General features: G+C 39.9%; 1 protein-coding gene across 1 annotated transcript in view; it reads right to left on the bottom strand.

Moving 5' to 3' along the window:
• Positions 1 to 15,559, bottom strand: part of DGKI (diacylglycerol kinase iota) — a 234,120-nt gene that overhangs the window by 119,063 nt on the left and 99,498 nt on the right. The window contains exons 5-8 of the mRNA XM_068400899.1: positions 13,866 to 13,922; positions 12,616 to 12,681; positions 6,484 to 6,555; positions 5,825 to 5,941 (exon numbers count right to left, since the gene is read on the bottom strand). Of these exons, the coding sequence (XP_068257000.1) occupies positions 5,825 to 5,941; positions 6,484 to 6,555; positions 12,616 to 12,681; positions 13,866 to 13,922 (312 nt within the window). The remainder of the gene's footprint in view (positions 1 to 5,824; positions 5,942 to 6,483; positions 6,556 to 12,615; positions 12,682 to 13,865; positions 13,923 to 15,559) is intronic.

Raw genomic sequence — 15,559 nt, 5'->3', positions numbered from 1 at the left:
GAGGCACCGGTAGGGATGTTATGCAGAAAGGCTCTTGCTGTACTTACTCTTAGAGAAACCAAGGTCACGGCTAAATTCCTCACTGATTATGAGTGAAGAGCCGCAGGAGGGACGCACCTCCAGAGAGGAGCGGACAGGGCAGGTGACCCAAAATTGACCAACTGAAGTATTCCATTCCACACACATCATTTTCAGTGTAACGCGGGGGGATCATGAGGGTTCCTTCCCTTTCTGCTATGGCCAGTGTCCAAAGAGGACTCTGTCTGTTTTCCTGCTGCCCCCGATCCCGATCCGTACATCCCGGAATCCATTTCCTGTCCATCACTGCGCCCAGCCTGGGCCTTCCTGGAGCCTGCCCTGCAGTGCCGGTGGTGACGTGACCGACATTGGGGGAGCTCGATCTTGGTTTTGTATATATTTTGTGTATATTTTTGAATATATTTGTGTATATATATTTTGTATATATTTTTGTATATATTTTGTAGCATATTTAATTATTTCCATTATTATTATTATTATACTCTTTTTCATTATTATGGTTAATTAAAACTGTTTTAACTTTCCAACCCGTAAGTCTCTCTCCCTTTTCCCTTTCCCTTCCCCCTCTGGGCAGGGGAGGAGGGTTGATAGAGAGCGTCTGCCACTTGTTTAATAGCTGGCCCAGCCTTAAACCGTGACACCTACTCTGATACAAAATGATCATGAAAGCATGATAAACCACAAAGACTGCACAGACTATGGAAGTGCATCAGCAATATCGTCTGCACGATCTTTCATTGCCCTACCTCAGTAGTCAGACTGACTGTAGACAAAAGTCTTTATGTCAATATAAAGGTACAGGACATTACTCTCAAAGCTGCCTCCCATTGGGGCCTTAGCCTAGTTTCCCAGCCTTTCTCTACTGAAGGATTCTTCCTGGAGTGGGGCAAAACACATGACTGGGAGATCTAGTTTATCCACAGTCTTGCCAGCGGTCTGCTAAAAGGTCATGGGCATATAAAGTCTTTTCCCTGTGCTTCAGTCTCTCCAGGTGTAAAATTCAAAATACTTATCCTACTGGTAAAGTGCAGTGAATTCTGCTGGTAAATCGTAGTCTGAAACTGAAGTTAGGTATTATACTAGGCGAGTACTTAACTGTACATCTGGAAGAAGGACTGTACTTGTTTTTCTACCTCCACAATGGATGGACCTAAGCCCAGTGAAATTCTTCTGGAAAGGGCAAAGACAGTTAGTAAAATCCTGACTAATTTAAAAAAAAATAAAGAAGGTTTAATTGTAGTTGTCATTAAATCCCATTATAACATATCTCTCTTCTTGTCTAGGGGTGGGGTGGGAAGAAGCATACAACTATATTAGAGAAACAGTTTTACTCTAAACCTCCATTCATTATCATAACATTTTTCATTTCCACACTCAAAAAGGCAATAAAATATGCTATGTCACTACTATGTTATTTCACTTTTTTTTTAAACCTGCCTGCACCTATAGTGTTAAGAGAACCTAAAGCTTTGCTATGATGATTGCAACTGCATGTCCATAGCAGACGAAAAGCAAAAAAGCTGCTTAAACATATGTAGGTTATCTTTGCAAACATGCAGAATAACAACAGCCAATAGTAATCATCAGTCTTTGCACATTAAACTGAAGAAATGGATGCATACTACCTTGTCCACACAACAACATGATGAGTATTTTATAAACATATAGTGTTATTCAGTGAAGTACCTGATAACAAAGCATACCTTTAAATGGGCACCATATGTAAATCTTAACTTGCCTCTAGAGAGGAAACCTCTCCTTTGTGGATGTCAGTTTGGTCATCTTAAAGAGAGATTTTTTGGCATTATTGCATGGTCACTACAGTTCTAAGCAAGCTTAGCTAGATGAACAGCAGATTTGGAGTCCTTTTTGTATGGTGTTGGATGGTGTGACAGCCACAGTCTATCTCAAGCAAATCCAATGGACCCTTTCAACCTTTTAATTTACAACATTTCAGCCTTCATTTTCAAAGTCTTTTACCATTCTGTACTTCAAATTAGCCTCTGGGAAGGCCAGTCTTCTGGTTGATCACAAACCACAGTCAGACAAGCCAGCTGCACTTAGCAATTGAGGAAAAAAAGAAAGAAATCCAGAAGTACAAATATTCCCTAGCACTTTTTCAAGGTCCTCAAAGGAGGAGAAGAAGAAAACATCATGTTTATTCACCTTGAACAGAAAAAAACCTGGAATTTTACAGTTACTGCCTTTGCCTTCCCAAACAGAAGACAAACTGAATCAGCCAGATCCTCCTTATTATCTACTTTTCTCCCACAACATAAGCATAGCAAGTCCATTCCTAAAGCTAACACCACTTGGGCTACCAAACCTCACCTATAACAAAATACCACCAGTCAACAGGGGTGACCTGCTTTCACAAACTAGGAGATGGAATAGATTTGAACCCCAGGAAATCAGAGCTGCTATCAAAGTGCTGCTAACACAGTATAGAAACACCGGAAATCAGTAAAGAAGATACAGAAGAGGCTCACATTATGAATAACATGGAATATATACTGGGAGTTTTCCATTCATGTAAATGGGTCATTACATACAGGGCTACCATCAATCCCAAAGCCATTTGAACCATTCTGAATATTCTTCATCTTGCAACCAATTGCTTACAAGAAGCAAAAGCTCCCCATTTAGAATGTAGGTTGTCAGCAGAGATTTGTCTTTAACCAATTACACCATCAAGTTTCATTACCACAGCATTGCTGGTAGTCAGAGGGGGAGTGTTCTCTTTATTGAAGCCCAATATTTGAAAGGTGGTGACCCATGTTGGACAATCTAATAATGGAAAACCATTTTTGTAGCAATAAAAAGAGAAATAAAAATTCAAAATCGGGGCAAGGTTTTGCTACAAAAAGCCATTTATTTGCTTAAAAGAAACAACCAGAAAAGAGGACAAAGGTACCACTAAATCAATTTCATATGAGTAGGGAATTCAGTTCAGGAGTTGCCTGTGACCAATATGAGTAGTAATTAGAGCTGAGGAAATAATTTGTAACAAAAAGGCTTCTAGACAAATTTATTCTGATTGTGGAATATGTGAAAAATAGATTGCTGGCTACACTTTTATTTACTATCTGAATTAACAAAAACGTCTGAATATTTTGTTTGCATTCTGTGGATTGAACGCAGTCAATATTTGATAGTGTTTACCAAACGTGCACATAGGGTGAAGAGGGTCATAATACACAGAAGCAGAGCTGGCCAGAAACAGCAGGAGGGGAGAAAATATTTCCTAAAAAAAAAATAATAAATAAGAAAACGAGACTTCTGCCAAAAATCTGAAAACACATCTGAAAGATGCACCAGTATTTTCTACAGCAATAAGGATGCATTCCCCAGAATGAATGCTACAACGGGTGCTGTTAATAAGTTTCATGGAAATATTCCCATTCCCTGTGCTAAATATCATTTTGATCTGTCTAATGCTTCAATTATTCAAAATAAAGTTTTTGCATGCTGCTGACCTCAAATTTCAAGGACTCGAGACATAATGGAGTGGGAATATTGGATTGAACTACTTCCTCTCCACTTATGACTCAGGCACACAAAGCTAACGTTTTCTTGGTAACATTTTAAACCTTTATTTAAAAGAATGTTTTCTACGAATTATAATTAACTGGATCAGATTTTTTCATTTGAACTTCTCTGAAAAATTAATGGACGAGAAAGAAAATACTCTAAAGATATTATAAGGAAGGTATCCTGCTTTTACCAAATCAAAAGAAAATTACAACTGTCAAATTATTTTTAACTAAAAATTAAATACAAATTAAAAAGATAGAAGAAAGGCTTCTTTTAGTAAGGTCATACATGGATACGTCTATCTTTATTAACATATTATCTTTTCATTATTAGTAGTATTTTTGGTTTTAATAGTCTTTTCCTGATTCTGGTTAAGAGAATGATGACTGCAGCGTATTGCCAGGTTCATCAAAGCTTTATGGCTTTGGTAAGCCATAAAATGATGTAACAAATTCAATAATCTTTTTTTTTTTTGCAAGAAAATATACTCAAAAGAATATGAATGTCTTTTTGGTTGGGGTTTTTTTTTTTTTAAATGGTGATTTAAAACAATTTGAATGATAAATAAACTGGAAATGTGCTGGGTAAAAAAAGATTTCATTTCCTTATCAGACCTAGGAAGAGGGCAGCATTTCTGACCACAGGGAGCTGGTTCTAAGATCAGTTCTCTCCCTTCTCTCCTGTGTATTGGGTTAGCTGCAGATAAATGGTTAGGGTACAAGATGCCCAAGGACCATGGCATTACCCAGTTTCCAGGCCTAGACTGCAACTGCTATGAAGTCCTTTCTAGTGGTTCCCAGATCAAGGATCTCTACTTCACGGATCCACCTCCAGACCACAAACCCTTAAAGTTACCAATTCTGTAGCTAATGCCCAAAGCAGAGCTTCCAGGCAGTCTGCTGTCAAGCCCAGGGACAAAAAGACTTAAGGCTAATGGGTGATACAGTCTCCTTAAGGACACAGAAAAGGAGCCAGCCTCATTTTTGTGCCAAATATCACACAGGTGTTAAAAATTAGCCAAGAAGATTAAATCCCAGCCAAGGACTCTTCAACAAGAGAGGAAAAAAGATTCCTCTAGAGAAGGCTGGAGTAAAACTAATAGCCAAAGAAGTGTGGGGGAAAAAATACAAATGCCAAAGAAACTTTTTTTCTCAGAGGAGAGGTGGCTAGGGATCTTGCTTATTCTGGACCTAAAGGAGAAACAGTGGTCTCTTTGGTTGACTTTTTGACTACCCTATACTTCCCCCCCACCCCCCTCCAGCCCCGGTCTTTAATATCCAGCTTGTTAGAAGCGCTACTCGCACACAAATCTGACAGTCATATCCCTAGAATGTAAGTAAAGACTGACCAGTGTCCCAACTCAGACCTTTTTCCAGTTCCATGGAACTATTTTTTGTCTTAGTGCCTTGACTACAGCCTGAACTTCTCTGCTTCTTGTTGCCAACCAGGACACAGAGCCAGAAAGTGACCCTGGATCACTTCCCAAAGATGGACACACTACTTTAAAAACTGCACATCACTGCTTGATAAAAACAGCATTCCTGTCAATGGAGGAAAATTACAAGAAAAAGTGAGTGGGAAGTTTCAATGTCCCAGACACTATTCATTTCAGAAAAAAAACAAAACTTGTTTCAGTGCTTCTAAAATAAAACTTTTACAAGCATTTCTGGCTCCCTGATATGTTCAGCGTGTGCTGTCTGTTTCTTTCAGCTCAACATGTAGTAAAAACAGACTTTCAAAGAACAAAATACTTCTTGCTTATGATGGGAATCCCCTTTTAATTTTTGGCCAGCTCTCTTTTGGATACCTCCTCTCCCTATTATGTTCACAAGACAGTATCCTGTCTAAAATAAATCACATCCATTACTAAAGCTTCAAGTGAATGTTCATGAACAGTTTTTCCCTGTATTTGCTCAGCTCTATTTAATGAAACATGCTTGACTGCCTGCAACACAGGGGATTTCTTGCAGTATGCTCACTGATGTCACAGTTAGAGGAACAAACCTGAGCTGGATTTGCTCAGAACAAAAGTCATGTTTGCTGCTAATCGTCCCAAACAGGGAAACCTACTGAAGGGCTGGATGGAGGGGCGGGAGGATACAGGTTCATAATCACCATGGATGTATGCTGGGTTTCAGGGACAGAGATAGGGTTGAACAAGCATGCCTTAGTGAAGGAGTACCAAGTGGCGAAGCCAGGCTGGCCCTGCACAGCCATACAGCTTCAGAAACAGACATCAGCATGCAGTTACCTGAGGTTTCTTCACCTTAATGATCCAGGTGGGAGGCACAATGACAGCAGCGTGAGCCCCCAGGGAACATGGCTCCTCAATGTGATGTAGCAGGAAACAGGTGACTTTATTATGAAACTGGAAGACAGGAAAAGCGTAGCGTCAATAAGGAGGCCAAGAAAGACAAAGACAAAGGGAGATCACGGAGAGGAAGAAGAGGGTCATGGCACAAAAACTGGAGCATCGTTCCCAACACCACCATCTTCAAGTCCTTCAAACCATGGAGTTTTAGGAACGCATAACGAAAGATCATCTTCCCTAGCCATGCCTTCTTACAAAAAAAAAAACAAACCCAAACCCCAAATAAACCAATTGCCCCTACTTAAAACACAGATCACAGATTGAAGACCACAACCTAGTTTGATGCAGCTGTGTGTATTAAGAGCCCTTTGGCTCTCTGAGCTAGCAGCGACTATGTTGTGCAGTAAGACTCATCTCCTAGAGGACTTGTGTCAGCCAGGTGAAGTTATGGTCTCTGAGAAAAAGGAACAGAAATGGCTAAACTGGGGGTGATTCACAGAATGAGAACCCTGAGAGCCAGGAGAAACTAAATTACTTGCAGTGCAGTGCAGTCAACTCAGTGATGCTGCTACTGGTCTCCCTGAGTATTGTCCACTTACCGCCAGCTTGCACCAGGAACAACTGATGGCCACAATCTCTTTACTATGGAAGGAGAATTTCTGCTGAAAGCCCTGGAACAAGCAGGAAAAAAAGGATTAAATTCCTCCTGACTACAAGAAAATCTATACCTTTAACTCTTGCCAGCTGACTGTGCTAGGCTAAATCAGTTCATTGCAGTCAGATACATTGGTTCAGCCTCAAAGCTCTTCGATAACAAACATTTTGGGGGAGGGATAAAATAATGACAGAATTCAGAGAAGATTCTTCAACTCTGGCATTTTCATACACACATTTTAAAGACACTTCTCCAAAATTTTATGCTTTTTCTAAATTTTTGTAGTTAAAAAGAAGGAAGGGGAGAAGAAGCAGAGAAGAAATACCTATTTCAATGGATTTCTACAGACCTGAATAGGATTCAGATTTTTTGGACGAACAGAACATTCTCGTTGCAGTCTTTTTTGCTGTAAATATGAACAAGAATTTGAATTCTTCTTTTATTTTTCTTTGGGTTTTGTTGTTTTATTTTTTTTAAATACAGAATGGAATTAACTACAATGTCTATGTGGAAATGTTCTGATTGGGAAATTGTTTATTGTTTTATTGAGCTGACTCAGATCAAATCTTTTTAGTAAGTTCCAAAAACCAAGACGGTCTGATTCATATCAAACATATATAAAAGAAAATATTTCTTTATAGTCTTAAAGACAAAAAAACCCACCATTACTAGCAAATACGAGATTTTATTCTCCCACAGAAGAGTTTAATTTTCATAGAATGCAATTCCAGCAGACATATCCCTTTGTTCTAAATTCTAAGGCTGGAAAAGACCATTGGGTCATATACATCCTTCTTGCATATAACACGGGCAACAAATGGTAATTGGAGTTACAGTCTGAAAATTTGTGTTCAGTTAAAGCTTGTTTAAGCCAGAAAAAAAATTGATTTGGGTGCAGAGATGGGAAGTCCAGAACTTTGTTGAATAGTTTATCATAGTCCCCTTCACTGCTTAGATTTATTTCAGATTTGCAATTGTCTAGATACTTTAGTCACTGGCTTCTATCAAGCCTCTCTACTACATTAAGAAGTAACCCATCACCACCCAGAGTTTTCCAATTGGAAGTCTCTCTACCAAGTCATGAATTTCTGAGCCAGTTTTCTTTTCGACAAGCTCAGTTTTACCTAAATCTCCTACATGCTGAGCAATGCCCAAGACCCATTTCAAAGAGTTATAATCTCCTCCTCTTCAGAGTATTGATAGAGTTGTGCTCAACTACTTCATACGGACAGATTGTAGCTCAGTCCCTCACTTAAACAAAACCAGTGCGTCTCTGGGTGGGTTTTGGGTTGTTCATTTAATTCTCCTTCTTGGTGTGTTTGACATTGTCATTGCACTGAGCACTAATAGGCTCATTTTTCCTGCAGGTGTCCATCTTCCTGTTCATTTTCACAGCAACTAGGATAAGAAGGACCTTAATTACAGAAGCTTTGAGGAAATGTCCTGTTAGATGTTACTAAATCATATGATTATAACTCTTTGAACTGGGTCTGCCCACCATGCAGAAGTGCACATTGCAGCTCCTTCTTCAGGTGTCCCCAGCATGTATTCAAACGAGCTTGCCAGATGGACCACACCACCAACTAAGGCCTGCTCCTGAAGAGGCTTGTGTCACCTCTGCCTAGATTTATTTTTTTAATCCTTCCTCTATTGCCTCAGGTTTTACACTCAGAGAAATTCAAAGAATAGATTCTTCATAATGATGGCAATCTGGCATATTCAGGTTTAGTAATGGAGAGTGGTCAAATGGCTTCACAAATACAAGCTGGCCAGCTGCTTCTGGCTGGGCAGGTCTAGTCTGCCATTCGGTGTGGGCACAAGAACAGACAGAGTGGCAATATAATGATAGGAGTGCTGGAATGGAAGCCTGACACTGGATGAAACACTCTATTCTCATTCACTTAGATTAATGCTTCTTAATGTTTCTCACAAATCTTACTCTTTCTTATCCCAAAGTATATTAAAAAAATTACTTCAGCCCCTCACGGGCATGAAATGTTTTGTTTTGTTTGGCTTTGTTACAAGCAGGGGAGAAATTCTTCTCTCCCAAAACCTCCGCTAATAAAATCTGAAATGCAGTACATTAATTCCACAGCCCATCAGCGGTGTATTTTAAACATACGGAGTGAGCAGCTTGTTTGGTTCTGGATGGACCGTTTTTCATTTATTCAGTAAGCCATTTGTCTTTTAGGGAGTCATTAGAGAAAACGATACAGCAATAAAAACATATTAATGATAAGTAGCAATGAAACACCACTTTTCCTCCTCAAATTGCTTTACAAATGTGAGCTAATTCTTCCTAAGGATACGTGGTTGAGGTAATATAGCAATTATTTGAAAGCTAGCTTTACAAATAAAGGAACTAATGATATAAAGCAATGCACTGCAGGTCACAGTGAGATTTGATGGGGAGTATCAGGTTGAAACACTGGAGCCCCCCATATTCCACCAGAAATCATCTCTTCTTCCTTCTCTCACTGAGAAGGAAAACTAAAATTCAACTGTCTTGTTCCTGAGTCATGGAAGGAGGTCTTCTGCACAAATTTAGAGATCTTGGGATAGAAAATTAATTTCACCTTTGTGAGAATATTGACCTAACACTACCTGCTTAGCCCTGATTCACTGGCACCCAATTCCTGTATAACACATGAAATCCCATACTGTGAGCTGCTCCTGCAGAAGTAAACAGTTATGCATACCAGAGGAAATATATTTGGAGGAAAAGAGCACCTGACTCCCCAGCTTGTGTTGGCGTTTACAATCTGTTTAAATAACTGGGATCAAAGTCCACATTAATATAGACACCAATGCGCACAAACAGAGCACATAGGGATTACTAGCTCCCACACATTTTGGTTATATTCTCAAATGTACTTACCAAAGAGTATTTTCACATCAGTGTTAGGGTGACTAATAATTTATTTTTGCACATATTTTCCTATGATATTTATTCCCTTTTTAATGCTCTCAGAGACATTCCAATGCAACATTATTGTAGGAGAGACAGGTATTTTTACAACTCGAATACAGACAGCAACAGAAGCACTCGGACGGTGATCTCTGCTAAAATAGCAAAGAACTAGAATACCCTTTCAACTATCAGAAATTTCAATCCTGCCATTATATGCAGGGAAAACATACAGTTCTGCATCAATCCACAGGTTTAAAGGGACCAGTAACAGAAAGAGACACTGTAGCTGCACACCACATGCGTATAGTGGACACACTGTTTTGGACACCACAGAAAGTAGAAAGACATAAAGTGTCTATTTAGCATGATGGTCCAGATGCATTCTTGGTCTCAGAAAATCCCTAAGCCACTGGTAACTGGAAGTATATGAAGAAAAGATCACTCTGCATTCATCCTTAAGCTTCTATTAATGCACACAGTCATGGACCAGATGCTGGGCCACATGATCTGAACGTTCTTATGTTGCAATACGTAAAGAAAAAAAATACTAATTTCTCTGATGAGCCCAGGTAACAAACAGCTAGTAACAGCTAAAAGCTACAAAACTAACTTTATCCCTGCCTGCAAGAGAAAGAAATGAGTTCTTAAACATCATGAACAGTGTAGAGAACGCAGTTTGGGAGCTTTTATTTACCATTGCTTCCAACACAAGAGCTATGGAGCATTAAAAAAACTAGCAAGTGAGAGGTTTGAAAAAATAAAAATGTGGAATTCCTTGCTAAAGGATGTTGTAAATGCTACAATTTTACAGGAACTCAAGGAGAGACTAGACAAGATCACGGGAGAGAAAGTTATCATAAGCTGTTGAATATAAAGGCACCATTCCTGGAAATTCATGAGACAGAAATTCTTAGAGGCCAGGACACTGTTTTGAGGATGCATCACTAAACACCTGCCCCTACTTATGCTTTTCGATAATAAGCCACTGTTGAATACTGAGCTCAACAGTACTTTGTCTTAAGAGATACAGCCATTCTTCTGTTCCAGTCTCCAGTTCCAAAAGAAAGGGAATCATCACCGCAGGTAGACAGAAAGAGATCGTTTGGTTCCACTGCACTCAGTAAGATTTTGAACAAGACTTTGTAACCCCCTTCCTTGGCACTGATTTCTGCATATTGTACTTTTGCAGTACAGCAATGAAATCACCCCCGGGAAGAAGAGGAGAACTGAAGTCTGGATGAGACCGTATAAGCTGTATTTGTGCTAGCAGGTGACATGTAACAGTGGAAGTACAAGCTCTGTTCATACTAGACACTATACACAAGGGTTCTCAGAGAATTTTCTTTTTTTACTAGCTATAGTCTGGTCCTGTGGACTGAATGCCCATTAGTAGCTACAGAGTTAACTTTCAATTAAGTTTAATCTAAAAGGAGTTTGATTCATTTACTGCAAGACTGCTCCACATGTGAACTGTGGTAAACGATGACAATCAGAGAATTTCTTTCCAACTGCACTTCTGATCTGAGGTGAAACACTGACATAGACACCTCTGTTCTCCAGCTCTCAGGACGTGTCAACCATGGCACTGAAGGCACTCAAAATATAAAGCCATAAAGCCACGCTAAAGATGTTGGGGAGCATTAATTCCTTTCCACTGGCTTATGACTTGAAGCATGAGATGCGTATATCACAAATGTTCATTTCTACTTTCTTTACTTGAACAGTTATTAATGATCATTAAAATCTTTAACCACTGCATTCCAGACATGGTATAGGACTAATATTACACAACAATGAGATCTACCAGAATCATTAGGTATTCCATGAATAATACTTCCTTTTATTGCTTTAAAATTACTGTCATTCCATTACAATGACAGTTCCCTTTTTCTTGCATGACAATAGAATATAAAAGATGATTCTCACTTGGAGGTATAAGAAATGTAACAGGAGAGCATGGACAGACAAGTATTTTGCTGTAAAAGGAGACTGCTTGGCCAATAGATATAATGGGAATTCTTTTCTTATCATTTTCCCCAATCTTTTCTGTTTCTTGACAAAGATGAACTCTACTACAATACACTCATGTTAGTCTTAACTGAATATGTCTTACTTAAGAGGAAAACTGTGATTTCTTCTGAACTTCTCCATATCAGTCAGGGCTGATAGGAGTTGTAAGATGGACTGGTCATGTTGCCCACGTAAACATACCCAGCACAGGTTTTGATATGATCGGCAGTAAGTACTCCCATTGCAAAATCAACTCCTAATGCCTCAAGGGAAGATCCAAGCCAAAATGGCAGAGGAAGAAGGCAACATCACTGCATAGTCATACCATAAGAATGCTACATGCAAAGTGCCTTGTTGCACTGTTCACATGCTACTTGCTATAAAAGGGCATCACATTTTTATTGCATGTTTTGTTGCAGCTGGTAGCTGGTGATCTACATCAGTATTCTGATATAAATCTGATTTTCCTCTGACTTAAGTGCTGTGCCATGGAGACAAGACACAGTCTTTCTTACTATTTGATAAGAGGGAGGCAAAAATATAATATAGTGCTAGAGAAAGGAAATTAAACCCCTGTGTTAATTTAATTTTTAAATATCTCTCAACAGATTTAAGGGGTTCATAGTATTTCATAAGAAAGGTCGTCAGTAGCTAAGGTACTTCTTACTCCTTTTTATAGATTTTTAGAAATAAAACTTTTACAATCTATGCAGCAGAGGAAATGTGAAACAGTCTCACAAATCTTAGAGTCTGCCAGGGCAGAAAAAAAGCAACAGTCTTTCTTTTTCCAGAAGCCTGAAAAAATAGGCCATCAATGCTGGCACAGATGTCAGCACTGTGAGAATGCCATATCAGCACAGGGACAGCTTAATGAAGAAAGAAGCTCAAGGAGCCTTCCTCCTCTTCACTTTCACCAGCAAGTGCAGCATAATGTCCCAGGGCATATGATGTGCTCATTCCTGCAGATGCAGTTGCCTTTTCTCTTCCCACGTGGGAATCAGGGCTGCTACCACTCAACATATCAGGCTTGTCATTTTCTGCTTAAGAGAGGTCAAGTGTTTAGGATAGAAAAATTTCAGTGAATAGAAAGACCTAGTGGCTACCCTGAATTCATCAGTGCCCAGCATTGTGCTTGTGCTGCACTGGAAATCTTACCTTTCCACACTGCTTACATTTCCCTTCCTGCCTCCGCCTGTGCACCCAGTGGTGTCGGACAAAGTTCTGCAAAAGAAGGACAAAAATATATGTTACAGGAAGCAATGACAGCTTTCACTGAAAGGTACCATCTATGTGAAGTTGGTTTACAGAGCAAAATGCAGCAATCCCTGTGGGAAACTCCAGACACAACCAAAACTGCAGAAGGAATAAGGATGAGATGGTGTTCTTTATCCATGTTGAAATCTGGCCACAACTACTCTCAGTACTCTTCTACAAAAAGAAGAAAGTCATTACATGATGCAGAGATAAACATCACCTAAATACAGAGCACAGAAGTGCCCAAACACTGCTGTGTCCAGCCACAATGCAGGGCCCTGCTCTGTTCTGCTTGGAAATACAGTCTTATAATGCAAAAAATCAAAAGTCAATGCAAGAGAAGGGAAGGAGGGGAGGAAGGAGCAGTCATTGAAGCAGTCTTTTATCCTTGTTTGGACTACATACAATCTGGGTAGCAGCAAGCAGTGGGCAAGAGAGGGGGGGGGTAAGCAGGACTGCTGCCCCTCTTTCTGTGCAGACAAGGGGGGTTAGAAGGGGTCTGCGTGCACCATGCTGTTATGCCAGCCAGAGCTGAAGCGCCAATGTGGCAGGGAATTGAGCTACCTCTGCTAAAAGCAAGCTATAAAAGTTAAGAGGTGTTTTTGAAACATTGGCTTCTAACTATGTAAGACAGATATATAAATATTTCAATAACAACAATAAATATCCAACACCTTCAAAGGAGCTGAATTCATACAGTAGCTGGAGGAAAACCATAAGGCTTTTTGATGTTTGATTTTTTTTTTACTAAAAAATCTTAAGAAACTAGAGAGACTTCTAGGAAAAAAAAAATGAAGAGAGAGGCAAGTGGAAGGGGACAGAAACAGAGAAAAATAAAAAATACTAGTTCAAAGGTCAGGAAGAAAAAAGAAATGGTACCCCCCCCACAAAAAAAAAAAGGACAAAAAAGACAGAATAGCTGAATGAATGGGAAAAAAGACAACAGAAAGATGAAATGGTTTCTGTCAGTGTAAGTAATGGAGTGCTTCAGCTAGAATTCATTCTACATTTATTCTGGGGAGAAGAACATGTTCCAGTGGGAACCAATACTCTAAGACTCCTCTAAATCTAAAAGCACTGCTGCAGCGCCACACTAGGTGGATCAGCACACAAATCAAATGAAAAGCAATCGTCATTTGTCCATTACTTACTTCTCTTGGAGATCTGGAGCCCCCTTCTCGGAAAGTCGGTTTGCAGCGAAAATTTATCTGGCATTAAAATAAAGCTGTTAGAACTGAAAGTGAGATGAGAATTTATTCCAATATGTTGATCTAGGCCAGACTTCAAAAATATTTATTGTCTATTAAAATATTAGCGTCACTAGCTGAACAAAGTAACTTACCTGAATGCCAGAAAATCTCTTTTCATATGCCATAAGAATTCTCCTTGCTAGATCCCTACGAAGCCCTCATCTTCACTAATGCTATTGCTGCCTCCTCAGTTCAACTATTTAAACTGTCTCCCACCTTGTCTAGAAGGAAACCACTTCATCTGTTTTTTCTGAAGATCATTTGCAACCAAAGTGGGCTTAAGCTGAGGTCTCCAAAGTTAACAGGAGCTGGAAATCTAACTCTGTAAGACATTTTTATACATCCCAGCTTTATGTCTTCATAAACAAAATCTGTGGAGAAATCTTTAATCACATGAAGAACTGTGCAAGCTACCCTAAATTTCTACCTTTTGCTTAGATCAGGCTGCTTTTATCTGCCTCCACAACCACAAATCATTCGGGGACCATTGTGCTGTGTCGGGCCATGGTGTTGCCTCCTTCAGATGGGACAGGAAAGACAGAAAGAGGACAACAGGAGCTTCCATGAACAGAAAACATTTTTAGGAAGACGAAGAGAAAAATCATTTAACAAACAACAAGGGAGTCTTATGAGAAAAACACAAAATCTTTTGAGAAAATAAATCAATAGAAATAAGAGCAGGGGGGATGCAGAGAGAGGAAAAACATACTGAAGAAGAGAGAGGCACGTGAAAAGGCCAAAGGATCTGTGAGGTGAGGATGCACTAAATGAAATAGATTCAAGCTTAAGTTGACTATCCTTCAAAGAATAAAATGCACAGATATGCTTTTTTCATGAAGGCAGAAGGACTGAGTTTCCCCAAATTGAAATATAGAATCACAGAATCACAGAATAGTTAGGGTTGGAAGGGACCTCTGGAGATCATCTAGTCCAACCCCCTGCCAAAGCAGGTTCACCTAGAGCACGTTGCACAGGGTCACATACAGGCAGGTTTTGAATATCTCCAGAGAAGGAGACTCCACAACCTCCCTGGGCAGCCTGTTCCAGTGCCCTGTCACCCCCACAGTAAAAAAGTTTTTACTCATATTTAGATGGAACTTCACATGTTTCAGCTTGTGCCCATTGCCCCTTGTCCCATCACTGGCTACCACTGAGAAGAGTCTGGCCCCACCCTCTTGACACCCACCTCTAAGGTATTTGTAAGTATTGATAAGATCCCCCCTCAGTCTTCACTTCTTCAGGCTAAACAGACACAGGTGTCTCAGCCTCTCCTCATAAGAGAGATGCTCCAGTCCTCTGATCATCTTTGTAGCCCTCCACTGGACTCTCTCCAGTAGTTCCTTATCTTTCTTGAACTGGAGGGCCCAGAACTGGACCCAGTACTCCAGATGTGGCCTCACTAGGGCAGTGTAGAGGGGGAGGATAACCTCCCTTGACCTGCTGGCCACACTCTTCCTAATGCACCCCAGGATACCATTGGCCTTCCTGGCCACAAAAGCACATTGCTGGCTCATGGTGAACTTGTCCACCAGAACTCCCAGGTCTTTCTCCACAGAGCTGATTTCCAGCAGGTCAACCCCCAACCTGTACTGGTG

The sequence above is a fragment of the Nyctibius grandis genome, chromosome 5 (genome assembly GCF_013368605.1).
Source record: "Nyctibius grandis isolate bNycGra1 chromosome 5, bNycGra1.pri, whole genome shotgun sequence".
Lineage (NCBI taxonomy): Eukaryota > Metazoa > Chordata > Aves > Nyctibiiformes > Nyctibiidae > Nyctibius > Nyctibius grandis.
The sequence above is the reverse complement of the archived record's forward strand: the minus strand, read 5'-3'. Positions and strand labels throughout refer to the sequence as shown.